This window comes from Halyomorpha halys, unplaced genomic scaffold, assembly GCF_000696795.3.
Source record: "Halyomorpha halys isolate HHAL.00 unplaced genomic scaffold, Hhal_1.1 Scaffold599.1, whole genome shotgun sequence".
Lineage (NCBI taxonomy): Eukaryota > Metazoa > Arthropoda > Insecta > Hemiptera > Pentatomidae > Halyomorpha > Halyomorpha halys.
Window position 1 is genome coordinate 662,719 of NW_027108603.1, and position 24,646 is coordinate 687,364.

Sequence of the window (24,646 nt, forward strand, 5' to 3'; positions counted from 1 at the left end):
CCTCCAAAAGCTTTTACCAGTTGTGTCACGGCGAAAGAGTTATCGTTTGGTATCCTTGTAGAGTATAACGAGTTCTACATGCTTCCTTCTTCTTTAGACGCCGTCATCTCTAATAAAACAAACGATTCTTCTTAAGATTCTTTTCCCGAAGATGAGAGTTCTGTTATCTTCCGTTTTTGTATATTCTCAGGCTACACAACCTGTCCACTAAATCCTCTCACGACAAAATGAAGGTACACTGTTTTTATTATTAGATAGGGTTAGTCAAAATTGGTGTTTCGTGCTTAACTATGAAATTAACAAAGAACCAACTATGCCAACAGTCCTGAAAAGATGAATGCAAAGGTTTGTTGGTGTTAAGGTGGGTATCTGTGGATGAAAAGAAAATATAGGATGTATTTTATTTTGAGGTGAGATAAATGATAAGAGGATTGAAAATTTATGCTTGAAGAAGTTTGTCGGGGGGTGCGGTCAGCAAAGAACAACATAAATAAACAAAACCATATTTATTTATTTTATGTTTTTTTTTTATTTTATATTTATTTATTTTATGCCGAAACGTCGGCATAAAATAAATAAATATGGTTTTGTTTATTTATGTTGTTCTTTGCTGACCGCACCCCCCGACAAACTTCTTCAAGCATTAATCTACGGTCAACTATCTACACCTCATTATTGAAAATTTATATATTCAAAAGTAATAAAGTAATCCAATGGAAGTATTTATATCAGAGCATTGGTTATAGTTTACCTTGAATTAAATGATGTATTATTCTAAAACTTATTATTTACCTAAATGAAAATATATTAATGTCAACTGCATTGGGTTTAATACTTTGCCTTGCAAGAATATTATTTATTTTCTAACAATCATTACCTACTTCTACTTCTTCCATCCACCAGTAAACCTAACCTATTTATTATGGTAACACGTTTAGAGGTTTCACAAGATAATTTCATTTTTATCTTTCGAAAAAATGTAATTTTGTGATGACAGCTGATAAAAAAAAAAATTATGAGCTGTTTTGTTTATATAGATTCCAATGTTAATCTATTTTAACACCTAGAAAGTAGGTGACTATGCTGGATTTATTTTGATGTTATTTTATTTTATATCATTCTAAAATGGAACAAGTACAAGATAAGGAGTCTTCAGAAGTAGAAAATAATCCAATGGATGCCAAGGAACTATCAGAAGATGAACTAAATCCAACCGAAGTTTCCAAAAACAATAAGAAATGTATTAGTGAAGAAAAGCTGAAACGTTCACTGGAAGTTATTTTAAGTTCATCAGTCAGAACAAAGGAAGTTTATAAAGCATTAACTTTCATTCGGACTAAGGTAGTAGAAGATGTTGAAGGTGTAAAACTTTTGCTTAAATTAGGGGGTTGTAAATCTTTAGTTAAAGCGCTCTCTAATAATAATGAAGATATACTTAATATTACTATTAGTATTCTTGGAAATTTGTGTAATCATCTAATAAGGAATGAAGATTTTCGGGATGAGGTGACTTAGCTAAACTATATATATATATATATATTTTTTTTTTTAAATGTAAATTGTTGTTGATTATAATTTTTTTTTAGATAATGAAAAACAAAGTTGCTGGTCGCCTTGTTTCAATTCTTAGAAAAACAACTAAAGTGTCTATTCAAAAACGGTTGTGTCGTTTTATTGGTAATTTAGCCCAGAGCCATTCAATAGCTAAAGATTTACATTCTGCAGGTGTTACGTTAGCAGTAGTTCATGTTTTGAATTCAACAGAAGATTCAGAAGTACAACATATGGCAATTAGAGCATTGAGGTTGGTTTTTACTTATACTTTTCTCTATATTTTCTGGCTATAAATCGTATTATGAACAACTTGTGAACATAGAGTTGCAATTCTACTACTGTAAAATGTATACACTTTTATTTAAAAGTCTAAATCTTAAAAACAAATTATCATATTTATTTATAGAAATTATTGTATTATATTAACATTTGAGTATTTAGTGTGATATTATATATTATAGACATTTCAGCTAGATCCCAGTAATCCTTAAAATAGCTTTGCTTGATGAAAAGAATGTTTTATGGTATTAGTTAGATATAAACATTAAAACATTAGAAAACTTTGAATCACTGAAATATTTTCTTTTCTTCGGTTTCCAAGTTTTTCCTTCACTTTCCTATTTATAAAATATACAGTAAGGAGACATATTGTAATCCTGCCTAATTTATAGTTCGAGTTTTAAACGTAAATTCACTTTTTATGGTCCTCTGAATCCAGGCAATTAGCAATGTGTGTCAGTAGGTCTGTGAGGAGTGTAGTTCATAAATAAAATGTTTTTGAAACTAAAGGTTTGTGTTGAAGGCAGATATATGCCAGGGATGTTACAGCAACTTTATAACTAAAATTTACTCATCGGAGCTCCAACTTTATATTTTTGATTTTACACTTTTTTACCATTTTCTTCTAAGGGGCTCAAAATATTTTGATAAACTTGTCTATAATTTTGTGGTTTTAAAGATCATCTAAGTTTTCTCTTGATTGAAACTGTCTGAAAAGACTTAATGTCAAATTTTCAAAAACTCTTCCTCTCAAATACCTTTAATCATGTTACATGAAACTATTTACCACATCTTATTGTTAGAAATATGAAACAATACATTGATACAAACTATGAAAAAATTTGATATTTAATTAAAGTAGAAAATAAATATTCTTTTGTTTCCATGGTTGTTATACCAACAGTCAGATTTGTTTTTTCTTAACCTATTAATTAAAATAAAGAGGTTACGGTTTTGATGGTACCAAGGATTATCGACTGAAAGTAGGATGGTAAGTTGAAGTTCGTACTGCGCTAGATTTTTTTTTTTCATTAAGTGTAGAAATGAAAATGTACTTCTAAATAACCAAGCTTAAGTAATATGTAGGTTTTAGCTATATACTGAATGTTCATGATTAAATATTAAGATCATCATAAAATCAGATATTATTCTGACATGTATATTCCTGTAAATAGGATTTCGGCAGATTTTGTAGAGATTGATCTGTCATATGAGTATACTTAAAGGATCATTCTGATTTTGTTTGTAACATGTAAGAAGTTTGTTCTGTTTAATAGTGTTCAGATATTATCTATGTTCTTGCAGATGGCTTTGGGAAGTTGACAAACATCATAATGATATGTTAAGAAATGGAGTAGTCATGGCTGTTTCACTACATTTAACTTCTAAAGATGAACTGGTAAGCCATTATCTTGCTATTACTCTAAACAATTTTATTTTACAATATTATCCTACTCAGTTTGTTTTCTTGTTATTTATTAATATTTACACATGCGTAATGTTTTGGTTTATTATATATATACATTTTTTTGAGCCAGTTCTCAAAGAGAAATTCAAAAATTTAATGGAAACTTATCGGAAATAAATAGGATAGCATAAATAGGAAAATTATATAACAGAGAAAGTTGTTTTGAATTACAAATTAAAAAAAAAAAATACTTTCACAAAAAATTCAATAAGAAATTTACAAAGGATAAAACACATCAGATTCAAAATGTTATAATATTTCTAATAGTAAAAATCTGTTGATTCTGATAAGATTTAACTCTTTACCGTTACAAAGTCAATATGATTCTTGGTTTTTAATAATTTAAACATATAGATATATCTGATTCTCTTATACCTCTTTTTGCCTCAAAGACTATATGGATACTTTCATACTTTGTCAGAATGGTTCAAAAAAATAATTTTATGTTTGTTGTTAAATTTTTTTGCATTAATTAAATTTGCCTTTGTAAGACTCACTTAATTCATTATATCATTTTGGTTTGGGAGTATATTTAAAATTAATAAATTTATAATTGAAATACAAATAACTTACCAAGTTATTATAATTTACAAATATATTTAATTTTAGGTATTAAAGGCTGTATTACGCACACTTGTAAAGTTTACTCAGCATTTCTCTATATACACAGCAGAACAGGTAAATAATTTTATTTGATATTCTTAAAACAATTTTCAAAACAAATGTTTGAGTCAATAATATTTCTGTTGTCTAATCAATTTTGAAGTAACAAATGATTTTAATTGTTTAGAATTATTTTAGTCTTGCATAATAAAATAACTTACTGCCTGTAAAATGAAATAATCCATCAGGCCCTTCATCAATAACTCTTATATTTGTTGCATAGAAATATTTCTATAATAAATGTAAAAAAACCTTTCCTTTTATGTAAAAAAGATGACTATAGCAATTTTCAGAAGAGTATATTTTGTACTTTACCTGGTTAGGAAAATTGTTTGTAAAAGAAAAACATAAATATTTTTGAGAACCTAGAGCATTCCTAATATCGTTTTCTGTAGTTAAACTACATAGTATCAAACATTATTCCAGTAAAAAATATCCAATTAAAAAAATTGTTAAAAAACACCTTCGAATTAACCAAGTTATATTTTCATTGTAAATTATAAAATATTTAAAGAAAAGTCAAAAAAGAACACAGATATCACAATAATAAAATAAAAATGTACAATGAAAATAGTGAAAAAGATCTTAAATAATTTGAGTAAAAAAAAAAAAAAATCAGGCTATTATAGAATGAATAGTAAAATTTTGGGATGTGATTGTAATTTAATTAATCAAAATCTTGCATTTTTTTTTCTGGACCAAATAAGAAATTTTTTCATTAGGCACGTCTTAGGTTCATAATTGTTTTGTCACGCAAAGAAAGCAATAATAACAATTACTTTACTTGATAATTATTTTCTCTAAATATGAGTTTTTATAATATTGCTAATTGCTGTGAAATTTATATATTGTGTACTGATGTAGGATTTTCATAAATTTATTTCTTTGCTGACCGCAGCACAACGTTTCGGCCAATCCGGCCATCCTCAGGGACAATCTACTTAATACAATTTTGGAATTATATAATTTAAAAACTCTAACTCCATGCAGGCTATTCTGCTCAGGTCAAAACAACAATTTCTAATTAGTCAATATTCACTTAAAACCAAAATTAAAATTATTTATCACAGTCACTATTCCTTAAAAACTTTATTACAAAAATATTGACTAATTAGAAATTGTTGTTTTGACCTGGGCAGAATAGCCTCCATGGAGTTTTTAATTATATAATTCCAAAATTGTATTAAGTAGATTGTCCCTGAGGATGGCTGGATTGGCCGAAACGTCGGACTTATAAGAAAAATAAAATGTTTTGAGACTAAAATGGATAGAAATAAAATTATTTATTTAAAAAAATTTTACCAGTCTCAAGAAAGTGTTTAAGATTATAAATTAAATTCATAATTGTATTAATACCTCAATTTTAACCAGTCAGGCAAAAAAAAAAAAAAAAATGCAATTTTTTAAAATAATCATTGATTAAGTTGGTTATTCCAGTCTCATTTTAATCAGCCATAAATTCCTTAATATTATAAAATTAAATGGTAAATTGCATTAAAACAAATTTTAAATCTAAGGGATGCTGGCAAAAAACAACTGTGATGTTTAAATTAAACCATTAGTTTTGTCTATTAATGTAGATCAAGTGATTTTCAACCACAATGAGACAGTAAACTGGTTTCATTACAAAAAATGAAATTGATGAGAAAATACTTTTTATTGTTATTTTTCAATTTCAAAACTGCTTAGCTCATGCCTTCTGCCCAGAAAGTCAAACATTAGAATTTGCAAAACTGTAATCCTTTCTATTGTTCCATACGAATGCAAAACATGTTCTCGTATACTAAGAGAGGAGCCTTAGGATTTTTAAAATAAAATAGACCGATGGTTGATGAGCTAACTAGTGAATTTGGAAGGCTGCGCAAAGCTGAATTGCAGAAATTGCACTATAATTGAAATGATAGTACTGTAGTGAATAACATAGTATAAGTTTTGCTGGGTTTAGTAATGAACGGATCCCTAAAAAGTTAATTAACACTGATCTGAGGGGCAAATGTCCAAGGGGTAGGCTGGAGCTTAGGTGAGAGGATTGTGTCAAGGCTGATCTTGTGGATTTGGGTTTGGATTAGCATCACTGGACAGGTGTATGTGTACAATCATCAAACTTCAAGTTTACTAAACCTTTTTTTTTAGTCCGGCATGTGTGCAAGGCCAAGCAGTTCCTATGGTATACTGTCTCTTATTCAAAACAGGCCAGATGCCTTTGCAAATTTATATATTATATTTTACTTCTTTAGTTCAAATGAACAAATATCTCTACTGATTATAGCATCATTTAATAAAGAAATGAAAAAAAAAATGATTTTCATTTCGTAAGGGATCATTGCAGAATTGGCAGTTTATTTTCAGTGGGGAGCACATTTTAAGAATCTCAGGGCACAGTGGTTGGGAATCATGGATCTAGATAGAAAAACATAAAATCAGAAACAAATAAATAAAATACTGTAAATTATTATGTTATTGAATCAATTTTAAAATAAAACACCTGAAAAATTTATTTATTCCAAAGTGAATTATTAATTCTGTATTAAGAAATTAAAATTGTTATTTACATTTTGCATTATTGTTTTTTTCTGTTCTGCTCATGCTCACTTGTACATATATCTGTGTGTATTTGCCTATATGCATGATTTTATGTATAATTTTTTTTGCTAGATTACTGGGAAAGGTACTGGATATAGTGAAATTGTATCGAAGATTGATATGCCTGTCGTTCCTGTTTTAATATGCAATTTGAGCCATGACCCTCGTGCTCGAATTGAGCTGTGTAAAGCTGGAGCAGTCGAAGCTATTATTAAACTGCTGGAAGAAGGCAAAACCAACTCTTGTATGTTATTAAGAATTTGTTACATCAGTATTATTTTATTATTAAATATTTAAAATGAAGTAGGTGGATATAATCAAATTTTTGTTAGTAGAAGGTTATTGCTTACTGCTATCCAAAGAGAATAATTGAGGGAATGACATATGGTGGACAGTGAGTCAAAAATTATTGAATTTGGTTTATTCTTGGAACATATAGTAAACATTCAGGCTTATGGTGTAAAAAAAAAACAGTCAGACAAGGGCCAGAATGATGGCTTTACAAATAATGATTAAAAAAATGAATAAGTCGTTTTATATGTAGTTTGAACAATTTTTAGTCTCTCTTGTAAAATTTAATTTTTGTGATTTATTGTCTTTTCCCAATTATTAAATGAGCTTTAAAGATACTCATAACTTTATGCAGTTTATTTATTAGTTCCTCAATATGTGTGATATTTTTTTGTTTATCATAGTTATTTTTTTCCTTGAAGTCATACTAAGTTCTATTCAGTGATATGCATTGCAAAACAAAGCCGTTTCTGTTATGACTTTTTTTTTCTATGAGTTACATTGTAGGAAGATATAAAATGGCAAAGATTAACTATTTATTGATAAGCAGCGTTCCACCCCACTTTGCAGGGCTAAATGGGAACAAGATATGAACTTTGTACATATGATAAAACAATTAGAATGTACTTATATTCTAGGGTGTAAAAAGTTATATAAAAAAAGTAAGCTAAAAAAAAAAAATTAAAATATAAATTAATTTATTATAATTGTTTTATCATATTTACAAGATTTGTATCTTTTCCTCATTTAGGCCTGATGGAGCCCTGCAAATTGGGATGAAACGTTGATTACCGATAAATAGTTGATCTTTACTATTTTAAATCTTTATTTATTGCCACCTGAACTATCTTCCTACAATCTATATTGCATACAACTATTAATCTTCCAATATAAGTAATGTTGTTTATTATATTTTTCTGTATCTGCATTTCCTAATTAAGAGGGTATTGTTATGTATACGTACTTGTAAGCAAAACTTTTGAAGACATGGAGGCCAAGATTCAATTTAATATAATTTAACTTCTGTCCAATAAACTGATTTTGTTGATTATATCTTACTTACATGTTTGTCATATTTCCTCCAAAAATAATAGGCTTTTGCATAGTATTAAAGATTCAAGTTCATGGGAGGGGGTGAGGGTGCAGTTTATATTTACTTATAGAATATGGTTAAGGGAGTTTTTTGGATAAATGATATGTTAGATATGTTTAAAAAAAAGAAAAAGTACGTATGTATATTTTATTTTTTTATATTTTCTCCTCTGTACTAAATCCTTCAGAACAGGTGTATATTTTAAATAATTTGTGTACAAACCATACATAAAGCATTTTATATACATACAGTGTTAGTACAAAATCATTGGAATGTTGTTACATTATTATATGGAATGCAATAGTGAGAGAAATAGAATATAAAATACAATAGAAAGAACAATAAAATATAAAATACAATAGAATATAATAGAAAAAACATAACAGAAAACAAGGAGAGGTCAGAATTGTTAGAATATAGAGTAGTAAAAGAGAGAGAGAGAGAGAGAGAGAGAGAGTAATACAAAATACAATTGAAAAGAAAAAATAAGAAAACAAATTAAAAATTATATAATATGTGAAATGACATAATTTTTAAAAAAATGACAATTTTTTTATTTGCTTGTCACACATTAACATTTCAGGTTTATGTTGTCGGTGAACTCTTTAAGTTCTTTCTTGTATTTGTTATACAATATTTGTTCAGGTAGAGACCATGAGTCCTGTTGCAGTAGAGATGATTTCAATAAACTATATCTTGTCTTGTCATATATGTAACAGTCATATAATATGTGTTGAAAAGTTTGTGGAGTTCTTCCGTCACATTTACATGTATTTGATTTTTGTAAGTGAAACCTCTTTGAGTAGTGGTTAGTAAATCACTTGGTTAGTAAAACCAATTTGTAATGGGTGCTTTTGGTTATGTTTTGTGAGGTGTTGTTGGGAATGTATTTGTGTAATGGTTGTCCTTTAGTTGACTGTTGCCATTGTCTGTTCCACTCTTCGATTAAGTCGGTTAGAGACAGATTTAATGTCAGTTAAAGATTTTTTAACATAAAAGACAGGGACTAAGCTATATTCATAAGGAAGTTGATTATCCCAAGCTGCTGTCTTTGATAATATGTCTGCTCGTTTGTTACCCACAATACTACTGTGGCCTTTTACCCAAAGCAATTGGGTTTTTATACCCTGGTTTATTATTTCCATGAAATTATTACAAATTTTTACTGTAAGTTGGTCTTGTATTTTGTTATTTTTGGCTTTTGGGTGCCTAAACTTTTTTCTACTACCCCCGCCATTTTGGCATTTTCAATTTTGAGTTTGTGCTATTCAATGCATCTTAGTTCTTATTGACCTTATCAAAATAAATTATAAGACAAAAATGAATTTTAAAAAAATATGGGTAACTTTAGAAAAAAACCAAATCCTAAAAAAAGAAATTTTGAAACAGATTATATAATTTAAATGAAAAAAAATAATAATAAGGGAGAAATTCAGCTGTTCTATTGATTTTGAAACTCTGATAAATTTCCTCAGGTAAACATTAATGATGAAATAATTAAATCACTTATTATCTGTTTTCCAAACAAAAATGGAGGAAAATATGATTTAGTGTCATAGCTCTGCTCCTCACAGTTTTTTTTTTTAAATCAGAACTTTAAAAAACTTTAAATTTTTTAAAATTTTCATTCAAGTTTGGAAGAGAAAGTAAAATCGTTATGGCTATTTTTTTTAATGCCATTGGGTAGCTATTTTTGTGAGATTTAGTTATAGAAAACAAACAATTCCATTAACTTCTTACCCAAGATAGGTTCTAATCAAACTTTATTTATTTTTCTTTCCTTTAAAAAAGTATTAATAAAGTTCCTTTATTTGCAGATTTGATTACTGGTTTATGCCAAATGTGTCGGGAGTCGATGGTGAGGGCGAGCCTAAGGCTTTCTGCTACTGGCTTCAACACATTGCTATCCTTACTTACTAATAAGAAGACTAAGCATTTTTACCCAGAGATATTAGATGCTATTACTCAATTCAATTATGATCAAGCTAGCTTAATGGTAATTAATTTATCTTATGTCTAATGTAATATTAAAATGTTTAGTAAAAATAGTAGGCTATAGATTTATGAGATTCTGATGGAGGAAGTGGTGTCAGTGGATAGTAAAGATTTTCTGTTTAGAATATGCTATTTCTATTTTATTTTCAAAACTTCAAGTTTTGTTTTCTTCGCCAAAACATTATTTTTTATTGTTGCAGCTGCTCATCTATTATATGAAATCCTGAAGAAAAAAAAACATGGAAAGGTGTCCCTAAAAATGTTTAAATTTTGTTAGTTTATTTGGTATCTGAGATGCGATATAATGATTACCTATTAGGATGTTTTAATCCAGTTTAATTATGACTTCTACTGTACTTATAAAGTGAATTTTTTGTGATTTCAGAAAATGGTACGATGCGGATTAATAACTGTATTGGTGGAAAAATTATCTGAATATTCTAAAGTTCACTGCTGTGGTCACAGTGAGGCTGTTGCTGCTGAAGCAATGGGACCACTCTCACCACAAAGTCCTGCTTCCTGGGCAGCTTCACCTTCTCCACCTCCTCTTTCGCCTACCAATCAACTTACTTCTTCCCAGGATTACTCTCCTCGCTGTTCTACTCCTAATAGTGACTCATCTTCATCACCAATTCCCTCAGTAAGAGTTTTATACCCTCTGATATATACTTTTTTTTTTATGACATCATAGTTGCTTATCTCTTATATATTTTATTCAAATCAGGTATTACCATCCCATCCATAGAATTGAATAATTCATTTTAAAAAAAGAATTAATGTCATTTTGAAAAGTACTGAATTAAAGTTATATGATTATATGATAATTAGATGAACTCCCAATTGTTTATTATGCTGTTCCCTGAATATATATATATGTGGGAGCAGTGTGGCACAGTGGTAAGACCCTATGCTACTGGCTATGACAGATAGTTATTTATTCTGTTACTGTAGCCATAATAGACTAAATGGTTAGTCAACCTTATAGGTTTGGGAGCTCTCTGGGGTCTACCCTGCCGCATATAGTTGTTACCCTTAATTGGGGAAGAATCTGGCAGCTGAGCATGATTCTGATCAAATCACCTCCTTGCACAACCGTTGGAGCAGTAACTTCCTTAAAAATTACTGTACTCCTGACCCTTCATGGATTTTAGCAGTAGATTTATTAATTTATTTTTTATGGGGATCATTGGAAATCTTCAAAAGACACGGATAGACCCGTACCTATCTGGGTGTGGGATTTTTACCTCCCTACACCTGTTCATTCCTCTCCACAGACTACCTTTCTTGTGCAAGGTGTATGTAATTCGCTTCTTTCTGCTTCAAAGTGTATACAAATAAAAAACAGGTGCTCCGCTGTTTCTTCGCTAGCCGGACATGCACGACATTCTGCAATGTCCAATTTAAAGCGGTATTAGCAGGCTCTAAAACATCCATGTCCCATCAACAGTTGGGTTACATAAAAATCCACCTCACCATTTCAACGACCATACTACAAACTAACATCAGGGATTAACCTGTTGGTTCACCTTCCGGAATTGGGCTTGAAAAAGGTACTAGAGAAGTACTGGCTGGAGAATTCATGAAATCACGTAAAGGTTATCCTAGCAGTACCAACATATCTTTTTCCCCGATCGTGTGGGTTTTTTTTTTTAAGTTTACAATTCCACGACGTTCTAAAAAAAACATTTTTTCAATCAATAAAATTCTTTTATGTACCCTATTATTGTTTTCTTTAATGGTTCAGGCAGTTCACTCTGTAAAATGTATTAAAAAAGATATATCTCTCTTAATATTTGAAAAACATTTTTTTTTCAGTGATGGTAGTGAAGCCTGTTAGTTCACAATCAAAGAAAATGGTTACAAATTTTCCTGTGTGCAAACATATATTAGCTTAGGAATAAAATATATCAAAAACTGTACCATAATCACCCTACTTTACAGTTTTTCAATTACTTAGTAAGTGGGTGTACTATTTGAGTTTTATTTGACTGCACCGGGACCATATTCCATTCATTGATACTCACGGTTAATCAACAATCTTCCAATTATTATTATGATTTTCTAAAAATTAACTTCTTTTTATATTTTTATTTAAAGATGGAAAGACCTGATAATTTAGAAAGTCCTGTTGGATTGGATGGCTGTATATTGGAAGTACTTTCCCGGCTGACTTATCAAGGAACTCCAATGCGAGCCCTTGCCAATCGGACTACAGTTACAACATTCTTGGACTATCTAACTGGCCTTCCTTATCCTCGATATAGAAATAACTTTGTTAAAGCAACTCGAGCTCTCACAGCAATTGTAATGTATGTACTCCAACATTTCTATTACTATCTATTGACCTTATTTTGTACTTTTAATTTATAAATTTAATTCTGTAAAAGTGGTTAAAATTCTGGGAATTCAAATGCAAACTAATAACTACTTCAGTATTTATTTATTTCTATGTTTGTTTGAGATCACTATGGCTGAATGGAAAGTTGGACAAAGACCATTGTCTATGGTGTTTCTGAGCTTGATTCCTGATCAGCCATTTGAAAAACGTCTGGTCATTCATGCTAGATAAGAATGACTTTGTGTAAGCAATCTTTGTAGGCTTGTATGATACTATATGAGTTCTACAGTGGCCGTAAAGTTTTGTATCTACCTGCAAATTGTAGGTTAGTTTGAATTTTCAAAAGTTCCATATTGTTTTTATGTGGTTCTGTTTTAAATATATTTCTTGTTCCATTATCTAAAATTCATAGTTTTGTCAATGTTTACATTGTCAAATTGTTTTATCTAATTGCTAATTTTATAATTTGGTGGATCTGTTTTCTTTAATCTCATTTCAGTTTTAAAATTTTATTTTTCTGTCATCTGAATTTTACTGGTATTCAGTAAAATACTCTTTGCTTGCACAACTTGAGTGTCAAACTATTTTTGAATGCTTAATTTCTTTTTTTTTTTTTTTTTTTTAACAAATGTGATATAATGTCACTGATGTAACCAATTTAAATTAGTTTAAAAAAAAATATTTTATTTATTCTTAATGGAGATTTTATTTCTTAAAAAATTTTTTTTTATTCATTAAAATTATGAAAATCTTGTTATTTCGAAATCGTTCAACAATTCATTCCTAATCTTGGAATTATTTAATATATCTACTGAAGTATCATCAAACTTGCTTGGTAAATCTTTCTAAAATAATACCCAGAAGCTTGGGCTGAATCAGAAAACTGACTTTTAGCCTGAACAGAGATTGCCTGAAGAATGGTTAAACGGTTTCTGGCTTGCAGGCTCATTTATCTTAATGGATTTGTTACTCTTAAAATTGCTCCAGTTATTTGGACATTATAGGAACTTGTAGAGAATAATTAAAATTAAAGTTCTGGCTACAACTGTGAAGTACTCTTAAATTGTGGAGCAAGTTTTCTTATTTTTAGAAAGACCTCCATATAAAACTTTTGAAAAGCCAATCATTGGATTATAAAAACAAAAAGAGAATCTAGAATATAAATCTTCTTTCTTCTTTCTTTCAGTGTGCTTAATTCAAACCTAATCGGTATAATCCAAGTTTGCTGTAAATGTATTACTTTTTCAATTCAGTTGGTTTTTTTTCCCACATTCAGCTTAGTTATTTTTTGGTGTTTAACAGGTAAGGACAGAAGTTTATGATTTTGTAATAATGACTTTTTTCAATTTAGGAGCTTTGAAATCGTAAATTATGAGTCAATAAAGAGACAAGTTCTCATTTTTTTAAGCTAAATTCATTTTCATTATTCACTCGAAAGGTGTTGAGGGAGGTGATATTGATTATTTCAATATTTATAAAAATATCAGGTACTTTTTTAACTATGTTAAATTTTAAATAACTTTTTTTTATGTAATTAATTATACTCTTGAAATAAAGAATGATGATTATTGTTAGTCCACCCAATCTGTATAATAACACCTTGTTATCCTGTTAAATTAGGTATTAGATTAGACTTTTTATATACTGTTCCCGTTTGAATTTTCTTTATCCTATGAATGTTACTACTTTAATTTAATGATAGAGAGTATTTTGTCTTCTGTTTAATAATAATATCGAGATTTTGAGGAAACATTGTACTGAGAACAGATTAGAAATAATTAAATAGTAAAAAGTAATGCAGATGATGTTCTAATTGATATCTTTATAATAAAATCTTTGTCTGAAACATATTGTCTACATTTTTTCTTCGTTTATTTCAGGTGTAAACATTATTGGAATACTATTTTGGATGATGAAAGTGTTCTTGATATCCACAGGCGACTTTGTCGGGCACAACATGAAGATTGTTGGGAATGTAAACGACTGCAAGTATGTTTTAATATATAAACTATCCAAACCTTTACTTAGGAATTTCTTAAAACATATTTCAAATAAATTTATAGTAAACGTCTTTGGACATTGATCTCATGTTAGTATTCTTATTTTTTTTATATTAATTAATCTATTTCTTAGACAAATAAAGATACATCAATTTTTAAACTACTAAAATAAACTTATTTTTTCTGCACTCCTATTTGAATGTAGACAATCCTGATATATTCTTATTAATTTTGAAAGTTCTTTTCCATTGTCTTCATTCATGTGCTTAAGACAACTTTTGTTTATATTAAACAGAAAGAACTGTCCCGAGCTTCCTGTCACCCAAATGCACTTATATCTTTGAAATTTTGAGGTTTTTAATAATATTAGCTTGCTTCCAAAATAATTTTTTTTTTTTTTTTCAGGAGACAGGACTGAGCATTCTTAGGGAAATAGGTCTCACTGCACAATCAGGATTGGGTGAAGGGGAAATAACTTATCGTTTGATGGGCATTTCATCATCAAGTCGGATCACGGCAGCTCTCACTGTACCACATGTTATTAGGTTCGTTATTAATAACTAAACAAAATAATAAAGGGGAAGTGTTGGTTTTTAAACTCAATACAATCTCTATATCTCTATATTCCATTGATTGAATCAATCAGTAATACATGGTGAGGTGAGAGATAGTGTGTTTTATTTATCCAAAATGTTACCTTAGAAAAAATGTTTTGAAAAGTAATAGACCACATAATAGTTTTACAAATAAGAATGATCTATCCTTAAGAAATTGTCTAAGAAAGTAACATCAAAAGAAGAAAATTTCAGAGAAGGCCCAGGAGATTAAGACATACCCGTCTCTACCCCTGTACTGTATGAGGTTCCTGCATGTATAGCCAAATCTATATTTCCGGAGCTGCACCATCTGCTATCTCCAGTCGACTCCTCTTCTATCAAAGGCCTTCTTAACCTTCTTCACTAGAAGGAAGTTTTCTTTTAAGTATTACTTTCTTTCACTTTTTATAGATATTGAATTGAAACAAAATAAATTGATAAGTAGATTGTTTATACAAAACTTTGTATAGAGAAAAAAAGGTTTTGTGTAAACAATCTACGTAATCAATTTATTTTGGTTCAATTCAATATCTATCGAAAATCAAAGAAAGTAACACTTGAAAGGAGAAAACATGGAATATTATGTTTTTGGTCTAGATACGGTATTGTTTCAAATATAGTGGCAGCTAAGATGTTAAAGTAGTTTTAGCTAACTCATATTTTTTGATTTTGTTTTATCTATAATTTTATGTCCATGTACTTTTTAAAATTAGATTATTAGTATGAGTTATTTTGACATCACTTTTTAGGCAGCCAAATCTGTTGTATAACTTACTTTATACACACAATGCCCTCAGAGTGGTAATGGATACCTTGAACACTAGGATAGATGAAGCTGTACCATCACTTCATAGTCTCTTTGCAACATTAGCAATTAATAATCCTCAACAATCAATACAGGTATGGTTGCAAGTTAATGTGTATAGTTATAGTAGTTGAGTAGCAAACTAAGATCATATTATATTATATAAAACAGAAACAATTTTAGTTTGAAATAAATAATTGCTGCAATAAATAATTTTCTATAAAAAAATTAATAATTTTTTTTAGATGTGTAATTCATGTGAAATTGGTAGAGTTCGTAAAGAAGGTAATGTACTATTCACATTAGATGATGGTTCAACAGTATCTGCCAATAAAGAGTCGCTTAGCCATTCATGTCCTGTTTTTGAGGCTATGTTCCGCGGTGGATTTAAAGAATCATTGCAGAGTAGTGTTCGACTCTCTGATATTTCTGCAGATTGTCTCTCCCACTTGACAAAGGTAAAAGTTATTCATAATTATTTCTCTATTCCATTTATTTTTTATGTGTGTTCTTACCTTTAACATAAAAAAATCTATGTAAACAACGATGGAGATCCTCTCTTTCCAATCAGTGTAGTTTCTTCCCTCTTTAATCAGTTTTTAACCCCTACTACAGAGGGGCATATAGAGTGGTTATCCTACTGGTTACCAACCTTTCCTAGCCAAAGTGGGACAATCAAAACTCATTCTGCGGGTAGTGATTAGTTATCCATCATAAGTATTTGGTGATTCATAAATTTATTTAAGTTTTTCTAACTTAGTCTTCTTCAAATCAAAATTTATTTTGGTGAATCAGCCTCTTAATGTATTAAATACTAAAGATTAACTTAATCTTAAATAGGAACCCATTTTCCTTTAATTATCATCCCCCCTTTTTTTAATAAAAATATTTTTTTATTTTAAAAAAAAATGTGTCTTGTTCTCATTAATTATCGTTTGTTTATATAGGATGTTTAAGGAGGGACTTTCAGTAGATAAGGAGGGGTTAATTTACTAAAAATGTTACTCAGAGTTTTTTTTCCCCTTATAAATCTATTCTGAAGATTTTTTAACTTTTTTATTCATTTTTGGAATTTACAAGATGTTCCTATACCATAGCTACCTATTTGTTACCAAGTACTGCTAATTTAGATGATTGTTGCAGCAAAGTATGAAAGTAAAAATGACTGATTTTTCAGAAATATTGAGTAGAATCTCACAAAATGAATTATTTATATATAATCTTGAGGATATCATAAAAGTTGCTTCATTTCATCAGCTTTCTGATGGTATAACCAACTTTAGGGAGCTAGTTTAGTTTTGAAGACATATTGAAGTTAGGAAGTAAAAAAAAAAAAGTGTTATAAGTTTAGAAGAGTTATTATTCATTGGCTAATACTTTATTTTTTAATTTCTGTTTTAAGGGGTGAAGGTAGTTATAATAATAATATAATTAGGAAATAAAGTGGATAGAATCCTAAAGAAACTGTCCATTTAGTGATATCTGTCTGTATGAAGCTGTATAGGCCACTTGTGGTGGAGGGAGTTAGACCGTCATCAACTTTGATGGTTCGAATCCGGCCTAGGGGTTTGACTTTTACTATGTGGTGGTCCCATGTAATAAAAATTTTACTCCCCCACCAGGGTGAGAATAGGTTCCTCACCTCTATATAACCTCCTACCCTCCTCCCTATTTGGGTTATTCCATTTGGCTAAAATGGTAATGGATCTGCATGCAGCTAAAGGTAGTGGATAGTAACTGTTAATTCTAAGCTATTCAAGGTATCAGGGATCAAATTAGACATCATTACTAAATGAACAGTAGTTTTAGAATTTGATTCTGTTTTATTTCCTTATTCCTTCTATACTGTTATAATCACCTTACCCCTTAAAATAGGAATAAAATGTAAAATTGTTGGAAAACAATAATAACTATTTCAAACTAATATATAACATTTGATCGCTGTAGTAATCAACTTCAGAAATATGTTGGGAGAAAAATTCTACTTACAAGATAGCGAAACTATAACAAAAATAATACTAGGTGCTCATGTTGTGTGTTTTTTTTCTCAATCTCAATATCTTTTCGAAAATAAGCTAATTTTGCAACATTTGATTTATCACAGAAATCTTATTGGAAATATATTGTAAATTCTGATAATGGTGAAAAAAGTTGAGAAGTCTTCTGTAACAATACAGAAATTTGGATCGTTATTAGAAAAAAAACATGGTTTTCCTGGATAAGCCTTTAAAACATTATGTTTCAACAACAAATTGAGATAGGAATGTGTAGTTGATAAGACTGAACTTTGGTAAACTAATCCCTGGTTTATTGTTGATATTTTTCGTGAAACACTGTATAGTAGTTTCTTTTATGCCCTGGAATAAAAATTAAAAAATATCTGAAATCTGTTAGATTTGCTTTTTATTAAAAATTTAGGTAACATTATTTTTGTATACTGGATTATTGGTTGATGAATTGAACCAGCAAAGGATATTTTTTTCCATAGAACTAGTTATCAGTTACTTTTTACATTCTGGCTTCTTAAATTAAAGGTTATTTTAGAAAAAATCTGCTTTATACAAAATAACTGTTTATTTTAGTTTGCATAATTCAGGATGGTTGATAAAAATTTATCACTAAAAATATAATTGTGAGAAAAATAAATTTTAATATAATAAATACACTGGATATCGTTTATAATGACCTACAAGAAACCAGGACAATTGTCATTGTAACCAATCACTGCACACATCATGCAAATGTGGAATGGGAGTTTTTAAAAATCAATCATTGCTATCAAAGAGTAATGAATTGCTCTATTTGGATGATGATTGCTTTATTTTACAATCAATCGTTATAACCTTGGTTGCTATATCAGTTAGTAAAAATAAATTAGTAAGGCTCAGAAAATCACAGGTCTGAAAATATTTATCACTATAAGTGATACATTTTTATATCCGAAGTCATTACAAGTGATATCCAGTGTAGTTAGAATTAAAGTAGTAGATTTTTTCGTTTTCAGTATCAAAAATAAAAATGTTAAATATAGTAGATATTAATTAACCTTTTATTTCGAAATGATTCCTCAACTATGTATTATTATATTACTTATTATTAACTATGCAATGTATTATAGGTACTACATGAATATTGTTCTTGCGCTCTTCCAAAGGATTTGTCTGTTTTGTTAGAGATGATCTCTGTTTCTGACAGGTCAGTTTTATTTTTATTAAGCTTATTAATCATAATTCTAGGTGCCATATAAATTATGAATTTTTTTAAAAGTATTCAAATATACTTTTTAAACTCAAGATTTTTGTAAATTTTATAATCTCTCTGACTGAATCTATCTGGAAAATATTATTTTGATATGTTAATTAAAATTAGCTTGAGCTTTATTAACAACTTTTATTTACTGGCTCATGCAATAAATTATTTAGCTTTATGGAAGGTTTTCAAATCTATTCTATGTGTTGCTCATGTTTAGGAATTTACTGTTCGTTGAACAATCCTATGAAAAATAAATTTTAGTAATAAATAAATTATTATTTTCTTTGTAGCCAAAGCAAGCGATAAAATTTATAAGATTGAAACTAATAGAGATGGGGTGTTAAAAAAAAATTAATATTTAAAATTAATGTAGTAACTTTATTGGGACCTTATAAATAAATAATTATTTTCAAGTTATCATACTTCTTTTTTATCTAGATTTTTGCTGCCAGATCTGACTGGAAAAGTCCTTTCTGTAGTGAGGGATAATGCTCTTAGCCATGCCACTTCTCACCAAATCTATGACTGGGGCTTGAATATCGGTCAACAGTTTGAAGTTTCAGCCAACCTTTCTGAAGATGTTGTCAAGTATATGTTTACTGGTGATATGCTTCCTTTACAGAGAATTTCTGCTGTTTCACGAATTTTAGAATCTGAAAACAAAGAGAAATTTCTTGAGGACATACGATTACTTATCAAAAATGGAATTGCAACATATACTAAAACTCATAGATTTTCTACTTATAAAACATAGTTTTAATTAAGACTTAAGAGGTAATTCTAGATGTAATTTACTCCTGAATTTGAAAAAACTGTATTATTTTTTATTTAGTTTTTGATTCTTATGAAATTCTGTATTATTGCGTGGACATTCCTTCATTTTCATAGTAATTATGATTGTTATATTTGACCAATCAGATTCAAAGTACATTATAGTCCATGATGTTTTTACCAAGTTGGTATCGAGAAAGCTTAATCATATCTAATTATTTTCACTCATAGATATGCACACTACAGCATTTATTAACAAAATAATCCAAACTTTGTTCTAACTGATTTATAGAATGTATATTTTAGCTATTCAAGTTGGCCAACAATTATAGCTGTGAATGATATTGGTGTAATATGATTTATAATTATTCAATAATTGTGTAGTAATTTATTGAAATACAGGCCATTATTATAATAATTCTAAAGATAATTATAACCATTTAAATATTATACAATTGTACATAAAAATAAATTTAAAAAACATTCAATCTTAGGTGTTATGTCTTTTAATCATTGTAAATAATTGAATTTATAATAGTTAATGTAATAAAATTTTAAAATAGTCTATATCTATTGTTGTTTTTGTTTAATTTTAACAATTTATTTTATTATCTGATACATATAATGTATCTATCTGGACAGGATTCTTGGTCTCATTGTCTGCAAATTAATTATGTATATATTATCAACATATTTACTGATGAATTGTTTTAATTACACATTTTATTTATATATTTTCAATGCTGGAAATTCTTGTAAATACACTGGTACCATTTTTTATGTCTTTTAATTCTTATGTAGGTACTACTTGCTGAAAAAAGATGCTCTTCCGCTATCATATTTTAATCAAGTATGTAAAGAAATTGGTTTATACTAACGTCATTTAATCATGGTAATCATTATGGCCTTTGGACTAGTTGGACTGGTTTAGTTTGAGACCTCTCTCTTTATTTGACTAATCAGACAAGTCCAACAAATTAATGAAGGAGACAATGTGTTCAGTAATATTTTTGCAATGACTTTCCATTTTCCATCATGTTACTTTTTTATTATTACTTACTCGCTTATTAGTTGGTTGTGACAAATGTCTATTTATTTTTGAAGATTTAAAGAAAGTTTTTTTTTTATAAATAAAATTATTTTTATTGTCATTACTATTAGTTTTGTATTGTTAATGGAATTCGAAACATAAACCACTGCTTTCATTACCAATTTATTGTTGTCTCTAAATGAATTGATTTGTAACTGTATCTATAAACTGTTTTATGAGTTTCTATGGATTTTAGTTATATTGGACTTTGGTTCTAAAACCTCTGAAGCTACAATCTGAACTATATGGGAACAAGCCACCCATTAGTCACTAACTTTATTTTTAGAGTTTCAAAGAGCTAGTTTTTCCAATGATTATTTCTGTTTTAAATGAAACTTGGTTTAATTTATGGTCTTTTATCAGTTTTTTTCAAAACAAAATAAGAATACTCAGATTTATTATAACAATATAAGTTTTAGTTGATCCAGGTGGGTACTAAACCAATCAGGCTTTGAACTTCACATGAGGTCAGAGGCAATATTTCTTTCAGAGAAATTTGTGATCAAGTTCAGTTCCTTTATTATCGTGAATTTGATTGGTGTGTTTGTAATTTTCAGGCAAGCTATATCAAAAGCTATTATGTTTTTTTTATTTTGTTTTTTAATTATTCATCAAATATAAATTTCTTTTATCATTGCTATAATTTTTTTTTTTTATAGAAAACAGAAACTATATTTCCATAATGGACCATTTATGATGTGAGACTGTAGTATTATTTTTGTTATAATTATAAATATAGCATTTATTAAATAAAAACTTGCAGATTAATAAAGTATAGATTGGTTTGTTAAAAAATTAGAGTGTATATGTTACTTTTTTTTTATCATATTATATGATTCATGTATAAAAAGTCATTTGTGTTAAAGTAAGGAGAGTTAGACTTATTTTATTTTTGTTCATAGCAATAAAATTAATTAAACCCTAGGCTGCATTATGTAAATATGTGTTTGTAAGAAATTATCATGTAATGATGTATTAAGTTAAATGCTATATAAAATTTATGTTGAGACCACAAATCAAGAAAGAGAGTTATCGCTATAAACATCACTTGAATTGTATTATTTAGGAGTTAAGATATTAGCACTTTTAAAATATTTTATTATTTAACTATGTTATGTTTATTACTGTAACATTTTATTCTCAAAATATTGTAAAGTATATTACAAATGATCCACAATTAAAAATGATCAACCCCTAAAAATATTTTTTGTTAGAACAAAAATTAGACTAAGGCTGAGCTCTATATAAATTGTCATAGATCTCCTATTTATCTATTGTTTTGTTTTGGGGATGATAGGGTTCAACTATTAAGATTTCTGATTTTTAAAAATTTGAGTTATGCCTCTTTCACTCTGAATGTGTGATTATTGTTTTCTATGTTAATTTTCATAATTCATTTTAAAATTTAGTGAAATCCATTATAAATCTGTGATAGTCATATTAAGTTATATATATGTGTTAGATCATATATACGTTTTAGGCTGATGCTTGTGGAAGTTATATTCTCTTAATTTTCTAAATCTATTCTAGCCTAATAATCTGTATCTGCTTTTTGGTTGGCGGAATACAGGAGTTAGATTCCTCTAATGAGATGAGGATCACTTTGTCATATAATGGCAGAAGGTGGTAATATTCCTTTCAACATTCCATTAGATGGAATAATGGATACTGTATTTATTTGTAATCCAATTGATCATTGTTAAATAAAATTACAGTTATAATTGTGAAATTGGCCATAGTTCTTTAGTTTTTATTGAATTATATAAGTGGCAACCCTTAATTTCTCATTATTATTTTCTTTTGGTAAACAACACTTACATCACCAATTATAGTCTTAAGTTTTAATTACTGAGTGGAAATTTATCTTATTTTTCATCCATCTGCACCTCTCATAATTTTATGTTCATTGGTCACATTATGATAAATTTTTTTCATATTTTCATGCCTATCATAAATTTTTCACTGGTCCAAATTTTCTGAATAAACTGAATTATGTATGAGACATGAATTTCAGTTATTTATTTTACTTACTAAATTTCACTTACACTTTCACTTACCTGTATATGAAACATATAGTAAGGGAAAGTATTGGGATCATGCTAAATTTCAAATTCGAATTTTCGACAGAAATACACGTTTTGGAGTTCGCTCATAACTAAGTATCCCAAAATGGCCTGTATGAATGTGTGTTAACAGCCTAGCACAAAACAAAAAGTTGTTCTAACAGAGCCATAGCAAGGCTCTTCAGCGCCCTTCAAGGGAGTTTAAAATATATGTCCTCTCCAATACCAGGCCACCTCAACAATTTTTTAGTATTTCTGTAAAATTTCTTATTCTTTTAATATGAAAACACTGTTATTATAAAAGAAAGGCTGGACCTCAATTTAAGAATGGTTAATTATTAAAATTACAATGGTTTCATGGTTAATTTTAAGCCCTTTGCGGGCCCCATCTCTCCACCACCTGAAGCCCTGCGTACTAAGTGGAATAACATATTTAAGACGGGTACAGACCTGGCACGTGACAGAAACATTTTCGCTAAAATCGACCGAAGAGCCACTTTATAGAATAGATTTTTTTCGATTTTCTCGAAAACGGCTCTAACGATATTGATTAAACTTGGTATGTTCATGGTCAATTAATGGTTTCTAATATCAGCTAGATATTATCCTCATTGAAATAGTCAAACTGGGCTTAAAAGCGGAATTTTCAAAAAACCTGACTCTAAAGTACCGTTTATTTTATTTATTTGGGAAAAAATAAACAGGTCTCATTGTTAGCAATAATAAACTATGGATTCGAACGGGAAAAACAGACACCTCCGATCTTTTTTTATTGCACTACGTCTTCGTTATCGTTTGTTAAAATGTATTCTTGGCAACAAACTTTATATTCGTTGTTCCCACTTCAAGAAACCATAAAATATGTTGTGTTTTTTTTTAGTTACAGAAAAATCAAAATTTTGTTTATAATTTTCGCCTTCCCTAGTCTTTAAGATTTTTTTTTCGAAAATCACAAAAATAGCAATAACTTCAACACGCGCCATCTAATCTAGATAAAACTTGGGAACGTATGTAGGGTGATAAGTTAAAGATTACACAATTTCTGCACTGCACCAAATTTTTAAAAAATGGATTTTTTTTCTTTTGAAAAGTAAAATAACTCCACTTCGAATTTTCTAATCTAAATTATGAAACATAAAATACATTATAACAATTTAAAAAAATCGCAAATTGTAATCAAATCTTCTAAGCATTCCTGTATATTTTCAGGTTTTCTTTTTGTCACTTCATAGGAATTGTTTTCTCGCAACTGCTTTAAAAATCCACTCCCTTCATTTATCCACAAATGTTATATTTATACGTTGGATATAATAATTGTTACACCCTATAGTAATTAGTCTAGTTTATTATTGTAAATACCCAGTTATCCTAGAAACAAATAATTATCCAGAAAAATATTGAAATGATGGGCCGAAGCTGATGGGAGGCTCTCATATTATCAAAAACCACAATTTTGTGTATCCCTCTCACGTTACCCTACTAAAGTAATCTTGCCTAATCTGTGAATTATAGTACATTTTATTTATATAACTTTTTTCTTCAGCAACTTAACTACTTAGGTGCGAATATCAACTTTGTTCCTACCAAGAATAAAACAGCGGTTGTCGTCGGTTTTACACTCTCTAAGCTACTGTCTCTATTTCTCCATTTTTCTCGCTTAGTTAACTATCAAATTATTTCATATTTATACATTTTTTTATTACTGTTAACAATGCAATCTGATTAATTATTTTAGATAAACAAAATTAAATTTACTAAAGGAAAATGTTTTGAAAATTTTCCATTTCAGGTCTGTTAAATTATTG

The 24,646-nt window shown here is 28.7% G+C and overlaps 1 protein-coding gene and 1 long non-coding RNA gene across 2 annotated transcripts; one reads left to right on the forward strand and one right to left on the reverse strand.

The window, feature by feature from the left end:
* The first annotated feature begins 917 nt into the window (after positions 1–917).
* Rnb (R and B) lies at positions 918–22,507 on the forward strand. The gene is made up of 14 exons (XM_014426863.2): positions 918–1,506; positions 1,587–1,804; positions 3,139–3,232; positions 3,911–3,979; positions 6,620–6,791; positions 9,749–9,927; positions 10,312–10,566; positions 12,024–12,235; positions 14,145–14,253; positions 14,670–14,809; positions 15,610–15,760; positions 15,911–16,123; positions 18,784–18,860; positions 19,356–22,507. Exons 1-14 carry the CDS (start codon positions 1,126–1,128, stop codon positions 19,669–19,671), a joined length of 2,586 nt encoding a protein of 861 aa, XP_014282349.1. The 5' UTR covers positions 918–1,125; the 3' UTR covers positions 19,672–22,507.
* Positions 19,440–24,646, reverse strand: LOC136795641 (uncharacterized). The gene is made up of 3 exons (XR_010843277.1): positions 24,426–24,646; positions 22,597–23,096; positions 19,440–19,570 (listed from the first exon to the last, which is right to left on the reverse strand). It is a non-coding gene; the product is annotated as an uncharacterized lncRNA (long non-coding RNA).

What these genes read in the sequence shown, in the direction of transcription:
- Rnb (XM_014426863.2), top strand. Translation starts at nt 1,126, where the DNA reads ATGGAACAAGTACAAGATAAGGAGTCTTCAGAAGTAGAAAATAATCCA. An exon ending in TAACTTCTAAAGATGAACTG is followed by an intron (nt 3,233 to 3,910) that starts GTAAGCCATTAT and finishes ATTTAATTTTAG; the next exon opens with GTATTAAAGGCTGTATTACG. An exon ending in GCTCTCACAGCAATTGTAAT is followed by an intron (nt 12,236 to 14,144) that starts GTATGTACTCCA and finishes CGTTTATTTCAG; the next exon opens with GTGTAAACATTATTGGAATA.